The sequence below is a fragment of the Megalobrama amblycephala genome, linkage group LG17 (assembly GCF_018812025.1).
Source record: "Megalobrama amblycephala isolate DHTTF-2021 linkage group LG17, ASM1881202v1, whole genome shotgun sequence".
NCBI lineage: Eukaryota > Metazoa > Chordata > Actinopteri > Cypriniformes > Xenocyprididae > Megalobrama > Megalobrama amblycephala.
Genome location: NC_063060.1, coordinates 17,223,079 through 17,240,722, shown reverse-complemented (window position 1 = coordinate 17,240,722; position 17,644 = coordinate 17,223,079). Strand labels below are relative to the sequence as shown.

At 37.6% G+C, this 17,644-nt stretch overlaps 1 protein-coding gene across 1 annotated transcript; it reads right to left on the bottom strand.

Annotated features, from left to right (window-relative positions):
- Nucleotides 1–5,443: 5,443 nt before the first annotated feature.
- Nucleotides 5,444–10,723, bottom strand: wu:fc46h12 (uncharacterized protein LOC568958 homolog). Its single transcript, XM_048164585.1, has 5 exons — nucleotides 10,570–10,723; nucleotides 8,918–9,026; nucleotides 8,569–8,685; nucleotides 5,882–5,960; nucleotides 5,444–5,757 (listed from the first exon to the last, which is right to left on the bottom strand). Exons 1-5 carry the CDS (start codon nucleotides 10,665–10,667, stop codon nucleotides 5,666–5,668), a joined length of 495 nt encoding a protein of 164 aa, XP_048020542.1. The 5' UTR covers nucleotides 10,668–10,723; the 3' UTR covers nucleotides 5,444–5,665.
- Nucleotides 10,724–17,644: the final 6,921 nt, after the last annotated feature.

Sequence of the window (17,644 nt, the reverse complement as noted above, 5' to 3'; positions counted from 1 at the left end):
TCATGAAATGCTTTGGCCCATGATGAGTTGAAGGTGTCAGGTGAAGAAAAGAGAGAATAACTTCCGTCTACAGCCCATTGTGTTTGTATTGCCTAAACTGGGGTGTGTTCAGTCTCTCTATTCATGGAAACCCATGAGACAGACAATTCTATCAACGCCCTCATACAGCCTATAAACCTGAAGAGTCACTGACCGTTTATCCATACACACTCCTCCAAAAGGATCATTTGCAGAACCAAGGAGAAAATGTTCCAATTCATCCTGTTTGTTGGATTTCTGTGTTTTTCTGTGGGAGAGTCAAGCACTACTGGTGAGTCACTGATCAAACTTTTACTGCTACTCAAAGTAAAAAAAAAAGACAGAAAAAAAACCTGGAGATTTACTCAAAAGTCATAATTCAGGTCAAGGCTGACAAAGTCTACCCTTTCAAGAGGCTTACTGATCCAATTTTTGAAAGATTGTTTTTTTTTATGATAAAAATGAAACATTGACTTTTTAATTTACCTCATTTACATATTGACTCAAAAACCTGGTTTATATTTGGTTAATGTTGGTTATTGTGTGGTTAATGGAATTCACAGGTGCTCCTTTGACCACGGAATTGACAGCAGAAACAACATCAGCAAGCTGGATAATGACTTATGCGCCATCAACACAGCAGCCTGGTACAATGTCATATTTTGCTAGTTGGTATAACATAACAAATCAATTTTAATCAGGCTTTCATGTAAACTTTAAAGGGATAGTTCAACCAAAAATGACATTTTTGTCATTTACTCACCCTCAGGTTGTTGCAGTCCTGTATAACTTGCTTTCTTCTGAGGAACACAAAAGAAATTCAGATAAATGATTGGCTGTTTTTGCCATACACTACCATTCAAAAGTTTGGGATAGTTAAGATTTTTAATGTCTTTAAAAGAAGATTCATCTGCTCACCAAGGCTGCATTTATTTAATTAAAAATACAGTAAAATCAGTAATATTGTGAAATATTATTACAATTTAAAATAACTGTTTTCTATTTGAAAATATTTGAAAATGTAATTTATTCTTGTGATGGCAAAGCTGAATTTTCAGCATCATTACTCCAGTCTTCAGTGTCACATGATCCTCCAGAAATCATTCTAATATGATGATTTGCTGCTCAAGAAACATTTATTGTGTACAGATGTACAAAATATTTGTGTACAGTATTTTTTCAGGATTCTTTGATGAATAGAAAGTTCAAAAGAACAGCATTTATTTGAAATCTAATCTTTTGTTACACTTTAAATGTCTTTACTGTCACTTTTGCTGAATAAAAGTATTAATTTCTTTAAATTCTTCTCAAAAAAATAAAAATTCTTACCGATCCCAAACTTTTGAACGGTAGTGTAAAATGTTACAAAAGCTTTGTATTTCAGATAAATGCTGTTCTTTTGAACTTTCTATTCATCAAGGAATCCTGAAAAAAAAGTATACAACTGTTTTTAACATTGATAATAATAATAAATGTTTCTTGATCATCATATTAAAATGATTTCTGATGGATCATGTGACACTGAAGACTGGAGAAATTATGCTGAAAATTCAGCTTTTCCAACACAGAAATGAATTACATTTTATATTATATTCCAATAGAAAACAGTTATTTTAAATTGTAATAATATTTCACAATATTACTGTTTTTACTGTATTTTTAATTAAATAAATGCAATCTTGGTGAGCAGACAAAACTTCTTTTAAAAATATTAAAAATCTTACCGATCCCAAACTTTTGAATGGTAGTGTACAATGTAGCCAATGTGGTCCAAAACAGTAGACCCCACTGACTTTGAAACAGCATGAGGGTAAATTATGAGAGAACAAATTTTTGGGTGAACTGTTGCTTTATTGCAATTTAGAGATGTTACATTTTTAATATAACGCATTGTCAATTTTCTCATAGGCCCTTCAATAATTACTGGCTTGAGGATAGCTGTCAAATCTGTGGTTGATCTGTCCACTAGTTCACCTGAGATGGAGCTCCTTGTGCGACAGGTAATTCTTTAGTCTTTTCACTTTCACAAAAGTATATCCTATAGCATATAAAGTATATACAGTGGCCCAAATGAGCCTATTTCTACGCATAAAGTCGGCAGTTGCAATACTTTTTTTCGCTAGTGTGATGTATAGCCTATTCAAACGGCTTCTTGAACAAGAAAAAATGTAGTGTATTTGATTTTGTCTATGGGGAATTGATTGGATGGTTGTCATTTGCTATTGGTTGATCTCATGTGGGTGATAGGCTAGGTTGTCTCGCCCCCTGCAAGAGGAAGTCATTTTGATTAAAGATTGAAGACACATGAATTTAAATAAATAAATAAAATAATGATGTGCACGGATAAATAATATTTAATAAATATTGCAATATTCCATAAAACATGGTGTCAATTTGGATTTCATAGTGACTTTAAAGGTGAGGTCACAATAGAGAAAATTGAAAGGCAAAAAAGGTGTAGCCTATCGATGTATGAAGCATTGCTCACACAGAAGTCACTTTCAAACCAGCTTTTTGTTGGTCAACTCTGTGTTTTCATGTGACCAACTTGATTCAGATGCAAAAATCTGCATGGGGGCATCTTTCACCCTCAGGCAAAATTCCAGATCGCACAGATTTCTATTGAAATGACTTGATTTCGACCATGACAATTTGCAGAACAATGGTATATGTGACCACACTTTAAGATAGCCTACATCTAAAATGTATGACATACAGTGGGATTTAATTTAAAGAAAGATGGCACATTTTAAAACAAAACATTTCACAAAAGACATTATTTAAGCCGGGGACACACCTAACGATTAGCTGAAACATTCTAAGACTGAACTGAACACACATACCGATTGTTTCCTGCGACTGAAGCCGATTTAAATACTCACACATGGAATTTGAACACCGACTGTAATCGCAGACTGAACGCAACTGGCTCTGACTGGACGCGTTTGAGCGCAATCAGTCATAAGTATCAATTTACATTCATAATCGGCCTTACAATCGTTAAGTGTGTGCGCGGCTTTAGGCACATCTGCTGGACATCTAGAAAATAACTGAATTTATACATCTGCAAAAAATCACCAATACACGGCTCATTACACTGTGTTCCAAATTATTATGCAAATGACATATCAGTAGGATTTCAGTACAATAAACATTAATATTTTAGTTTTCCTAGGAAAGTGTTTGTTTGTTTATTAATCCATGTCTTTTTAGATAACTGTTATCAATCTCAGACAAAATAATTTGCCAGGTCTATGGAAACCATACTTAGAGGTTGTTCTACATTATTCAGCAAGTCACAGTTCTCATGCAATATGGGGAGGAAGAAAGATCTTTCTGAAGATGAAAAGCATGAAATGGTGCAATGTTGTGCAAAAGGCATGAAAACAACTAATATTGTGTGAAAACTAAATGCAGATTATTGAATTATCATAAGATTTGTGAGTGATTTAGAGAACAGCAGAACTCGGTCAGAAAAAGGCTTATTAAGGAAAGTTTCTATCAAACAAGTTAATTGTATTAAAAGGGCAGCTATAAAAAGCCAGTGTTGAGCAGCAAACAGGTATTTGAAGCTCTTGGTGTCTCTGGAGTCTTGAGAACCTCTCCATGCAGTTGCATTTCAGCCACTCCTAACCAAACCTCACAAAGAGAAACATTTACAGTGGTTTTAGAAATACATTTTCAAACAGTTTTATTGCTGTGGTGTTTTATGCAGCATGGGATAGTGCATAGTGCATTGTATTTCAGAAGGCACTATCCTCCTTTGTATACCATAACTGAAAATGGCCAGTTATGAACTCCACATATCTTGATGAAGTCATTTTGACACCCTCAGAGACCCTAAAGCAGGGATGGGCAACTCCGGTCCTGGAGGGCCACTGCCCAGCAGAGTTTAGCTCCAACCTTAATCAAACACACCTGAACCAGCTAATCAAGGTCTTCAGAATTAGTAGAAAGCTATAGGCAAGTGAGTTTTTATCAGGGATGGAGATAAACTCTGCAGGACACTGGCCCTCCAGGACCAGAGTTGCCCATCCCTGCCCTAAAGGGACCTTCCATCTCACTTCCCAATATTCCAGCCCAGATCATCCCCCGCCAGCTCCCTGCTGATGTCATAGTCTTGTTGGAAAGTGGTGGCCATTCACCAACTATCCAGAAATCCATCCATCTAGACCATCCATTGTAGTACGGCATTCGTCAGTGAATAAAACTATTTACAAACGAGTCTTTAAGTATTTTTAAACCCACTGTAAATGTTTCTTTTTGTGGCTGAAATGCATCTTTTCGCACAGCTGCCAGCCTGCATGGAGAGGTTCTCAAGACTCCAGAGACACCAGGAGCTTCAAATACCTGTTTGCTGCTCAACACTGGCTTTTTTTTATAGCTGCCCTTTTAATACAAATAATTTTTTTGACAGAAACTTTCCTTAATAAGCCTTTATCTGACCGAGTTCTGCTGTGCTCTAAATCACTCACAAATCTTGTAATATTTCAATAATCTGCATTCAGTTTTCACACAATATTAGTTGTTTTCATGCCTTTTGCACAACATTGGACCATTTCATGCTTTTCATCTTCAGAAAGATCTTTCTTCCTCCTCATATTGCATGAGAACTGTGACTTGCTTAATAATGTGGAACAACCTCTAAGTAGGGTTTCCATTTACCTAAGTAGACCTGGCAAATTATTTTGTCTGAGATTGATAACAGTTATCTAAAAAGACATGGATTAATAAACAAACAAACACTTTCTTAGAAAAACTAAAATCTGAATGTTTATTGTACTAAAATCCTACTGATATGACACTAGAATAATAATTTGGAACACAGTGTATATTAAATAGGCTATAATATTTCTTATTCGTTTTACTGTAGGCTATAACTTTTCATTGTTTTAAATGTTTGCACTGCTATGAATAGGCTTTGTAAACATCAAGTTTTAAATGCCAAGCTGCTGAAAATAAGAATCTGTTCTTAATGATTTGTCTGGTTAAATAAAGGTTAAATGAAATGAAAATAAAATGCTCTCTGTCCTTTCAGATCGAAACTTTCATTCCTTCTCAACACAGAGCAACGACTTCCATCACAGTGAGAAAAATCGAGAGAGGCTCCAGAATTTGAACAATGTATACATTTTGACAATGTGTTTCTCAGATACTATCATATCAGTAACACATTTTTCTTTATTCATGTTCATTTTGTTTTACATTGTTGTGGGTGGTAACTTTTGGGTTGTTAGGTGGTTGTTTACAGACCAAATCAAAAGGCAACCTGCAAGTCTCTTATAACGCTGCCTATACTGGAAGCATGGTTTTGGATATTTTAGTGGAGAGAGACATTTCCTGAACCCAATGCAGCTTATGATCATGTTGTAAATTATCAAGTAAAATTACAATGACAATAGGAAAAAAATCAAACAAACAATACTTTGAAAACACACCTGTTTTAATGGTTTGCCTTTAAAACAATAATGCATTTTGCCTTCAAACATTGTTATCTTGTCAAGCATTAGTAACAGTGAATAACTATATAACTGTATGTGAAATTGCAAAAATACTAAAAGCTACACTTAGAGAATAAAGAGCAATTCATAAATGTTTTGTGGTCTTTGTCAGTGTATTAAATCATATCAAAGACCAACAGATCTCATCAGTAGATGGTGCAGTTGGCAGTTGAGTACTCCAGACAAATCCATTCATTTGTGTACATCTTATAGCCCTCAGCATCCACCAGCCCGCTGCCTGCAAATGCACACAAAAGAGGACTCAGTGGTTTCTCTGCATGACTGGACAAGAAAAAGCAGTATTTTATCAAAGCCATCATAGCATGTAGCACAGACACATGGCATATGTGAAACATTCTCACCCTCAATGAGGTTGTAGAGGGTGCAGTAGGTTGTGCCATTGTCTTCCAGCCTGGCCCATGATTTTGAGATGGAATATCCCTGTGGCAGTGGCAAAAAGAAGAAAAAAAAGAAGCCAAAAGTATAAAAAATCCTTGAAAAGGAATTTTTACTTCATGCTTCAACAGTTTTCAAAAGAGAGAAAAGAGATAACAGTGGTAACATCAACATTTTAGGTAATGTAGAATACAGATTCAGTAGGGGAGCATGGGGTGAGATGAACATGTGGGTAAGTTGACAGACACCTTTTATCTAGGTAACTCTATTTTTGTCGTATAATCATACAAGTAGGAAGTATCCATTTCTAGCTAATTGTGAGAAAGAGATTCACACATTTTGTGTAAAAATATAACATTCAAACGTTTGTGTGTGTTTTTTTTTTTTTTTTTTAACCCTCCAAAGCCTATGTTTAAAAAAAGTCTGGGAACAGTAAGTGTGTAACTTACTGCATAAATCATAGTAACAATAAAATTATGCACTTCATTTGGGATTTTAGGTCATTTAGCTCTTTTTTTTTTTTTTTTTTTTTAGATCTTATATAGGCCTATGTGTAATTGTCTAATTTTCACCATTATTTGTACAGTGGCATGAAAAAGTATGTGAATCTGTGAAAATGAGAATTATTTTAATAAAATAAGAGGGATAATAAAAAATGCATGTTATTTTTTGTTTAGTACTGTCCTGAGTAAGATATTTTACATAAAAGATGTTTGCATTTAGTTCACAAGACAAAACAATAGCAGAATTTATTAAAATAACCCCATTCATAAGTATGTGAACCATTGATTCTCAATACTGTGTGTTGTTACCTGGATGATCTATGACTGTTTTTATGTTTTGTGATGGTTGTTCATGAGTCTCTTGTTTGTCTTGAGCAGTTAAACTGAGCTCTGCTCTTCAGAAAATTCCTCCAGGTCCTGCAGATTCTTCAGTTTTCAAGCATTTTTGCATATTTGAACCCTTTACAGCAGTGACTGTATGATTTTGAGATTCATCTTTTCACACTGAGGACAACTGAGGGACTCAAACTCAACTATTAAAAAAGGTTCAAACATTCACTGATGCTCCAGAAGGAAACACGATGCATTAAGAGCCGAGGGGTGAAAACTTTTGAATTCAAATATCAAGGTAAATTGTACTTAATTTTTCTGCCGGGAAACATGCAAGTATCTTCTGTTGGTTCCGAAGGGCAGTACTAAATGAAAAACAATGATATTTAAACAAAATAAAAAAAATTGTGACATCTTCATCCTGTTCAAAAGTTTTCACCCCCCCGACTCTTAATGCATCGTGTTTCCTTCTGGAGCATCAGTGAATGTTTGAACCTTTTTTAATAGTTGAGTTTGAGTCCCTCAGTTGTCCTCAGTGTGAAAAGATGAATCTCAAAATCATACAGTCACTGCTGTAAAGGGTTCAAATATGCAAAAATGCTTGAAAACTGAAGAATCTGCAGGACCTGGAGGAATTTTCTGAAGAGCAGAGCTCAGTTTAACTGCTCAAGACAAACAAGAGACTCATGAACAACCATCACAAAACATAAAAACAGTCGTAGATCATCAGGTAACCACACAGTATTGAGAATCAATGGTTCACATACTGTACTTATGACTGGGGTTATTTCAATAAATTCAGTTATTGTTTTGTCTTTTGAACTAAATGCAAACATCTTTTATGTAAAATATCTTACTCAGGACAGTACTAAACAAAAAATAACATGCATTTTTTATTATCCCTCTTATTTTATTAAAATAATTCTCATTTTCACAGATTCTGCAAGGGGTTCACATACTTTTTCATGCCACTGTATAGGCAATTATGCAAACTTTTGAACTTCACTACAGTAAAAATCGACACTGCTGCTTTCACACCATGTCGTAATTACCATAATTAAGAGATGACAACATGTCCTCGTAATTACGGCAATATGATTCTGAGATCTATAAGGACGTGAATGCTTTTTATAAGTCAGAATCTCGTAATTACCATAACTAGTTTGACTTAAAAGCATTCACGTGTGCATAGAACTCGTAATTACAACTTTAGACTCCTAATTTTCTGAGAGCTACAACCTGTACCACATGACCCCTGTGCAAGAAAATTGTAAAAGTCCAAATCTGAGGATGTGAATAGCTCCAGGTACAGTGTCATGTGTTGTCATCTCTTATTTAAGGTAATTATGGCATACTGGCTAAATCGTAATGATATTTCACAATATTACATTTTTTACTGTATTTTGATCAAATAAACGCCACCTTAAGTGTAAGACTTCTTTCAAAACGCTATACGTAAAAGTTATGAATCTGTTTTGTTTTGTTTTTTTTGTTTTGTTTTTTTGCTGGTAATTTGAGATTTAATAGGCTACAGCAACAACTAGACAAATGTCTTTGTGCCAAAGCAAATTTGTTCTGCCACAAAATAATATGAATAAATACACATGATTTGATTAGCACAATATTAGTCCAGAAGTAGGCTACTGAGGCTTTTTTCCCAAAACATACAAAATGAACATTTATATAGGGAATGTTGAGTTCTTGCTTGACAAGACAAGTCCAGCAATACATATTTCTTGAAACAAAATTTGCTATTAACCCCGCTATCTCCCACTTGTTCTTGATATTATGAAAAGAATATTGGCAGCATAGCATTTTACCGTCACTCTACAGACAGATTCTTCGGTTGCCACCAAGTGAAAGGTCAGGTCCTGCTTGCTGGTCCACTGTCTGGAGGTATGTTTAGCTACGATGTGGAAAGGTGTAGCCGAAACCAGCTGAAGACAACAGTTCAACAGACAACAGATTTTTATATATTTCTAGGGAAATATACTGTTGCTAAATATACTGTTGGGAAAAAGATCAAAAACTATTTTATGTTTTTGTAAAAAAAAAAAAAAAAAACGAACGTGCCTAAAACTTTTGCATGGTACTCTACCTGTACATGCCAATACAAGTTTAATACTTAAGATTAAAGGTAGAAAACAGCAGAATCTTAGATGCTCTTACCTCATACAGGCATCTCTGTCCAACAGTCATACATCCAGACATGCCCCTCCAGGCCTTGATTTGGTTCACCAGACTCACAAAAACGTCCTGACATGGGATCCCAAAGAGCCTGACAATGCAATGCCATGTGATTATAGGTGGCGTGAATTTGTAAATTAGATTGTGGATCTGGTTCGTGACAGAATTCAGACCATTGACATCCTTAGACTTGCATCAAGCATATCAAATGATCTTTATGAAAGTGTACAGAATGTGGAGGGTCAGTCATTGTACATAATTTGCATGGTGGATGATAGAGATAAAAGATCAAACCCTTGCCTTGTGATGCTAGTCATAAGTTTACGATTTGTCTTGGTTCTTATGCTGCTCAGTCATCATAAGATTGTTGATTTGTCTTAGTAAGTGTGTAAATGAAACTTTTTTATTTTATTTATTTTTTTTTTTTTTTTAAAAGAAACTTTTGAAAGAGAGTTAACTATTATATACAATAATATATGATGTGAATCACAGGCCTAAAACTGATAAGAAAGGACAAAATATCCAGTGATATTTTATATAATATTTATAAATTATATCTATTAATATGTTGAATTAGCTTTTTTATATTTTCAGTTTTCTTTTTCTTTTTAGTTTGTTTTAGTAATTTTGATTATTATTTTTGTTTGTTTAAGCATTATTTTAAGATGTACATGTTACAGTGTAATTATACAATTAAGTACTGAATAAAATTAATTATACAATTAAGTATTGAGTAATATTAATTAACAACATGTACTAACTATAGCATTGTAAATTTGGTTTGGTTTGGTTTAGGGTTAGTTGTAATTCCACATAATTTAGTGATATTACTATAATAATTATGTAATGTCACATGTAACAAGGACACTGAAATCGTGTTATCATTTTTAAAAAAATATTTCTATATATCTTGAATTTATTTTTGTTTCAATTTTAGTTTGAGGTTTTACAAGTACTTCTACTTATATTATCATCTAATATATATGTTTTATTTTACTCAAACTTACTTTCAATAACCAAAATAATTATTTTTTAGTGAACAATACCTATTGTGATAGTATTGCATTATATACATTGATTTATACTGATGTTATGACTATTTATACCAGTAACCACACATAAAAATCTTAAAGCCTGTTCACACCAAGGACAATAACTATAACGATAACGATAAATACATAGTTCTAAAAATCATTCTAAATATAAAATAATAGCAGAGTCCACACTACAACTATAATGATAATGGCACAGAGAAGCAATATCATTGGAATCACTTTCAGAGCGATATTTTCCAGCTGATGAACAATAGAAACATGAAAGGCCAATCAGAATTTACCTGACTTGAAGGATCTCGGGCATTTAAAGTGACAGACAACAAAACTGCAGTGCAAAAGTAGAATAAACAGAACGATACTGTCCACTGGTGTGGACGCTAATATAGTCATCATTATAGTTATCTTTATAGTTATCGCTCTTGGTGTGAACAGGGCCTTAACCATGTGACTGACAAGGAATGACCCACTTTATTACACCTCTATGAGTGCAAACACACTGACAGCAGCTGATTAATATCCAATATGTCCAATATGTGCACAAAAAAATATCTAAAACTCTCCAGTCAAACATCATCTTACCATATGACTCTGCACTGAGCGTGGAGCGGTTCTCCCGTTGCCATCAGACTGAACCCTAGTGTCAGGGTGAGAGTTAGAAGCAACGTTCTTGTTTGCATGGTGAAGATCTCTTAAAGGTCTGTGCGTCCTGTCAATGAACATACAGAAACATGCTTGAGTTTTATAGTGGAGTCTGATCAGAGCTGATGGGAAGTGGAGCCACAGCATTGATTAGCAAAGGCCACATCACCTGAGCTCCAGAAATGGAAGTGTTTGGCCATTAAATGTGTGCCCTTCTGTCTAATTAGAGATGCTTGGATAAATGTGTTAATTTTGTAAGTCAGCTGATCGGTGTTTGACACAGATTTGTGTTCTGTTTGAGTGTGTATAAAGGCTGTTTAGTAATATGTGTGAATGATATGCCTTTTATTTATGCTGTACACACAAAGACAGCCTTTCATATCTATGAATACAGCTATTTGAAACAGTAAGATATTCATAGTAATTTCAAAAAGATTCACAAGTTTGGTGAAGACAGCAACTGATGTCAAATATGAGCTGTAAATGTATTCAGTGTGGACAGTTCAAAAGTTTGTGGTCAGTAAGATAAAATAAAAAAAGAATTAATACTTTTATTCAGAAAGTATGCATAAATTGATCTAAAATGATGGTAAAGACATTTATAATGTTACAAAAGATTCTTATTTTAGGTAAATTCTGTTCTTTTTAACTTTCTGTTCAACAAAGAATCCTGAAAAAAAATGTCATGGTATCCACAAACATATTAAGTAGCATAAGTGATTTCAAGATTGATAATAATAAGAAATATTCCTTGAGCAAAAAAAAAAAAAAAAAAAAAAAAATCATTCAGCATATTTGAAGGATCATACTGAAGGCTGGAGTAAAGATGCTGAAAGCTCTTCAGCTATATCACAGGAATAAATTACATTATTAAATACATTAAATTGAAAATAGTTTTGTTTAATAACTAATAATATCTCACAATATTACTGTCAAATAAATGCAGCCTTGGTGAGCATAAGAGACAAACATTAAAACAGTCTTACCAACCCCAAACTTTTGAACAGTTGTCTATGAATATAAATGTATAGGCCTATGCAGATTTTACATAAGTTACATAGAAGAGTTTTACAAAGGTACATTGTTGATAACAGCAGTAATGTAGCATGAGGCAGCAGACTATGCATGCATCCAATCATATGCATGCTGCTTGTGTGAATGCAGTAAGCGATGTCTCTTTTACGACACTACTATAGTCCTGTTTTTACACTAGAGGCAGTATTTTACCAGTTAGTAATTTACCAGTTTTAATGTTATTTTAAGGTGGGGCAGAATTAAGTGAATGGCAAAACTCAACATTTTGTTTGAGTACCCCCTCTGTCACCTCAAGGGGTATGGGAACTTGGGGTATGCATAGAACCCCATAGTGCATCCTGCTGCCATCTCTTCCACAGGTATATGATGCACACACACCCGACCATCCACCCGATCTAAAAGAAAACATTAGACCAGGCAACCTTCTTCCATTGCTCTATGGTCCAGTTCTGATGCTCATGTGCCCATTGTAGGTGCTTTCAGTGGTGGACAGGGGTCATCATTGGCACTCTGACCAGTCTGTGCATATGAGGCAAACTGGGATGTGCTGTGTGTTCTGACACCTTTCTATCATGGGCAGCATTGCGTTTTTAAGCAATCTGTGCTACAGAAGCTCTTCTGTGTGATCAGACCAGATGGCTAGCCTTCGCTCCCCATGTGCATCAGTGAGCCCTGGGTGCTCATGACCCTGATGCCGGTTCAACGGTTGTTCTGTTTTATTCCTGCTGACCACCAGAGGCAGTGTAAACACTATGGATTATCGTAGCACCAGCTAGATCGATCGAAAGAATATACCAACAAAGTCATGTAGTGATGTATGCTTACCCCTGGGAGGTTATAAGCCACAGTAGCTCAGCACTCTGCCTCTTTCGCTTTCTCGCCTGGTTGCTTTTGGTTGAGTGATGTATTTGCGCTGTCAAGTGTAGCTTACAAAAGCAGTGAGATATCGTCCGCAAAAGCTGTTTCAGCGAGCATCTACGCCACTTCAACAGATTTGGACTATTTTAGCAGCATTTTGGTGAGTTTTTATTTTCTATTTGTGTTTACATTGCTTTTGTCTGTAACACTCTGTGTTTCTCAGTGTAATCCGGTGGCTGGGGTTTTTCCGTGCCAATAAGTTAATGGTCTCCTTTTGACTTAATCATCTATTCAGCTGTTCTTAGTGTTTTTCCTCTAATTTATGTTGTACTCTGTGCTGAGCTGTTAGCATTACCTGTCGGTTCACCTGAGGGAAGCATATAATTTTTTATTATTTTTCCTGCCTGTTTTCGTTGCTTCATTACCATCTTCCCGCTTAACCTTAAACCTTATGGTGCTAGCCAAGGGTATCATTGGTGAGTAACTATGGCTCACAGCTCAATTGATACTGGTTTTCCACTGACTTGTAAGCTGTGCCCTAATAATCTTTTCCCGGATGACGATCATGACATCTGCCTGTTGTGTTTGGGTGTTCAACATCTGAGAGAGGCTCTCATGGATCCGTGTCTGCACTGCAGCCTTTTATCTATGTCGGAATGACACAGAACGACAACTCCGTCTTGCTGAGTTACACCCTAATTCAATGTCTGCAGCAGCCGGTTTTTCGGCCACCTCATTGACAACTGCCAGGAGGACCACTAAAAGTCATACACATAAAGCCTGAGACACTCCGGCGACAGGCCGGCGGTCAAGTGTTTTTCCATAGAACAGCTGGAGTACTGGAGGACCAGCACAGCAGACCCCTGGGTTTTGATGACTCTGAGCAGGGGATATACTCTACAGTTTCGATGCTGGCCCTCAGATTTTCAAGAATTGTCCAAGATTTTCAAGATTGTCAGAGATGCAGTTAGTGCAATGGCGCTCTCTCTGGAAATTTGTTCACTGTTAGAAAAGGGAGCCATAGAAAAAGTTCATCCCCTCATTCAGGGAGATGGGTTCTATTCAACATATTTTCTTGTTCTGAAGAAGGACAGTGGTTTCCCCCCAATACTCAATTTGAGGCATCTGAAATTGTTCCTGAAGGTCCTTCCTTTTCGGATGCTGCACACAGCCGATGTTCTTTGGTCTGTGACAGCAGACGATTGGTTTGTAAGTGTCGACCTGTAAGATGCATACTTTCACGTCTCAATTGCTGTTCATCACTGAAAGTTTCTGTGTTTCAGTTTCCTGAATCAAGCCTACCAGTTTCAAAGTTCTACCCTTAGATCTTTCCCTTGCTCCTCATGTCTTCACAAAGTGTGTGACCACAGCTCTGTCACCTCTTTGGATGAGAGGTATGCATATTCTGCCTTATTTGGACAACTGACTTCTTGACTGATTGTAATTTGTCATCGTTGCATTTTTGCGTTGAGGCAGTGGAGACAGCTAGAGTTTCTGAAGGCAGGAATTCCCCCTTGGTGCTGTTCCCTCTCTTCAGGAGTTGATCACGACAGACGCTTCCCTCACAGAGTGGGGGGCAACATGGAATCGGAGGGGTATTTGCGGTCACTAAACACAACCTGCTGGAACTACATGCAATGTTCTTGGCTCTAAAGTATTTCATGCCAGACCTGGCAGACCACGATGGCAATCCATGGAAGCTTCAGGAAGGACCTCCTCTCCCAGCTGGAGGCCAGCATCTGGCACCTTGAGCTTTGGGTCTGGCCATTGGGTCAAATCCTTCTCTGGCATTGGGACCCTGTGGTTATTCACTCCGTCTCTAATGCTAGGGCTTCTTCCACACAACAGAATTATGCTTCCTGTTGGAAGCTTTTTTCTGCATGGTGTGAGGAGCGGGGGCTTGATCATGCAACATGTGACATTCCGAGCATCTTAATCTTTCTTCAACATTTACTGAAGGAGGGCAAGGTGGCTTCCATGCTGAAAGTGTACATTGCTGCGATTTCTGCATATCATTTTCCAGTTGGTGGATCTTCTCTTGGATCTCACATGTCTGCAGTCTTTTGCAAAACGAATCAGTGAGTTGCAAACACAACAGTTAGTTAGTGAATTGTGCCTGCATTGGTTGCTGGATGACTCCAGGGTGGTCCTTCAACCAAATCCTTCTTTTCTTCAAAAGCCCTTCTTCCTCAGTTCATAAACCAGCACAATGAACTGGCCTCTTTTCAGACTTCTTCAGGGTCTGACTCAAGTGCCCAATTTCTGTGTCCTGTTTGTGCCTTGAATTGTTATGTTAACTCTACTGCTTGACAGTAAGACCAGTTTTTTGTCTGCAATGGTGGTGTGAAGAAGGTGCACCAGTGTCGAGGTTGTAGAACTGGATAGGCCATTGGAGGCCATTATGCTGGCTTGCAAGGCAGCGGGGAGACCATTGCCCTTGAGACTAACCTGCCATTCCACTAGGGCCATCTCATCTTCATGGACTGTTTTTAGTTTCCTTGGTGGATATCTGCACTGCCGCTACCTGGGCTTCTCCATGCACGTTTGCTCAGTTTTATGAGGTCAACGTTGCTGCTCATCATGCCGTTATTTCTGGGGTTCTTCAGGAGTGGCCTTAATCTTCATCAGGTGGGTGGCATTCCTCATGACTGTGTTGGTATGTGTCTTCCATAGTGTGTACACTGCCTGTGGCAGTCATTAGGAATGAAACAGAACGCTAGTTATGCATGTAACTGTGGTTCCCTTTCGAGGGAACTCGTGCTGCGTCAATGTCAACATTGACATTGGAACACCTCTGCATGATTGCGTCTGAAGCACTTGTGTCAACTAGTCCAATGGCGGAACGTCACAGGTGGGTGAAGTCTATGCAAACTGGCACACAGTATCCTCCTGTGTTCCCTGAGAGCAGTATACATTCCAGGGTACCACAATTTAGGAGCATACATCCTGTTGAGGCAGGGACTGAGGTCTAGGGATTAGAAACTTCACCCTGAGGTGGTGAAGCATATATGAGAGGTTTTCGGCCAAGCGGATGTGGATCTGTTTGCGTCTCAGGATACGACGCACTGCCCACTTTGATTCTCCCTCACACACCCAGCTCCCTTGGGGCTGGGTGTTATGGTACAGACATGGCCGAAGCTATGTCTCTATGCTTTTCCCTTGATTGCTATGCTCCCAGGAGTTCTGGAGAAGGTCCGTTGGGACGGAATAAGTCTACTATCACTAGCGCCGTACTGGCCGAGCTGACTATGGTTCTTGGACATGGTGTCCCTCCTAGACAGCTCCCCCTTGGAGATTCCGGTCAGGAGGGTCCTTCTGTCTCAAGTGGGAGGCGTGACCCTTCACCCCCACCCAGAGATATGGAACCTGTGAGTTTGGCCTCTGAGGGAGCCTAACTCATAAATTTTGGTCTCTCAACTGAGGTTGTGGAGACCATACTTCACTCCAGAGCTCCCTTCACGAGGATACGGTATGCATTGAAGTGTTTCACTTCATGGTGCACATCTTGACTGTGGGTCCCAGTTAACTGCCCTATTGGTACAGTGCTGAAGTTACTGCAGGTTTGTTTTTCCGCAGGGTCATCCCCTTCCACATCTCCCCATCCCCAGCCTTAGCTGCCTACCATGTCCCTTTGGGTGGTGTATCCCTGGGGAGAAACCCGTTGGCCACATTTACTCCATGGTGCTTTTAGGCCAGGACAGGAGTATGGCAGCTTAGAAATCCTTATTATATAAGGAGTTATCCCTACAGGATGTGGTATGCGGCAGGCTGGTCCTCTCCGCTCACCTTTGTAAGGTTTTACAACCTTGACCTGGGCACTGCCCCAGGTTCGCAGGTACTCATGTCTTAGTTGTGCTCTCAGTATTCACACGGACAGGCACTTGTAAGCATGCCGTTTGGATATTGTCATTCCCAAAGAGTCATTGACGCAGCGCAAGTTCCCTTGAAATGTTACGACTGTAACCATAGTTCCCTGAGAAGGGAACGAGACGCTGCGTCGCCCTGCCATACTTCCTTCATCCCTGACGCTGGTCATTCCGGATGTGCTTTTATGCTTTCCTGGTCATAATGTCACCTGCCCGTGACATTCCGTCTCTCCATTGGACTAGTTGACACAAGTGCTTCAGACGCAATCACACAGAGGCATTCCCAAAGCATCATTAACTCCCTGAGGTCCGAAAACGCGCCGGCGCGTTTTGCAGGATTTTTTTCACATTGCAGCAAAACAGACTTAAAATACTCCGTCATTTCTTGTCATAGAGACATAAGTAATATATCAATTGAAACTATAGAATGTCTTCTTTTATTTGTGTACACTCAGAGTAAAAACACAATGTTGTGCTTTTTGTAAAATAAAGAAAGCTAACATGATGCGTGATCTCTCCTCTCAAGTATGAATTGAAAACACCATTCCTGAAATGTCCTCTTCTTCTTTAGAATAATTTGTGGACTAAAGGTGTACAGAGCGCCCTCCGGCTGCAAGTATGAATTGAAAACACAGTATCCAGCACTCATAGTGAGGACAATAAATATTACTTCTCAGTATAGAAAATTGACATAAATATATAAGAATCCATCAATATTTCTCCAAATGTGCATGCTTTTAAGCTAAAAGCCTATACGAAATGCCATAGAGGTAACATGATTGTTCAGACACTTTGCATCACACAATTACATTATATTTTAAAGAATATAATAGAATATCATTATTTTAAATTGTAATAATATTTCACAGTATTGCTGTTTATGATGAGCTGAAACATTATTACAGAGGGTTTTTTTCACAGCCTACCTGACTGAAAGGCCTCATTAATATGCAAGTCATTTCAGGTCATTATTATGTGATTCTTTTGTCTTCTCAGATGTAAATGGCCCATTATTCATGATGATTCACGCCTCCACGCATACTGTGTTTCTTGACAAAAAGTGTCTTACAAAAACTAAATCAATATATTGTTTTATATGAAGGAGTAGGCAGCATAATTTTTTACATAATTCTGAAGCAAAAACTCTATTATTTTTACAACCTCCAATACCCAGAAGTCTTGTGAACACAGATTTAATATACTTTTTTTGGCCTTATTTCAGTGACTTAAGTTTTTTGTTTTTTTTCAATAACCAC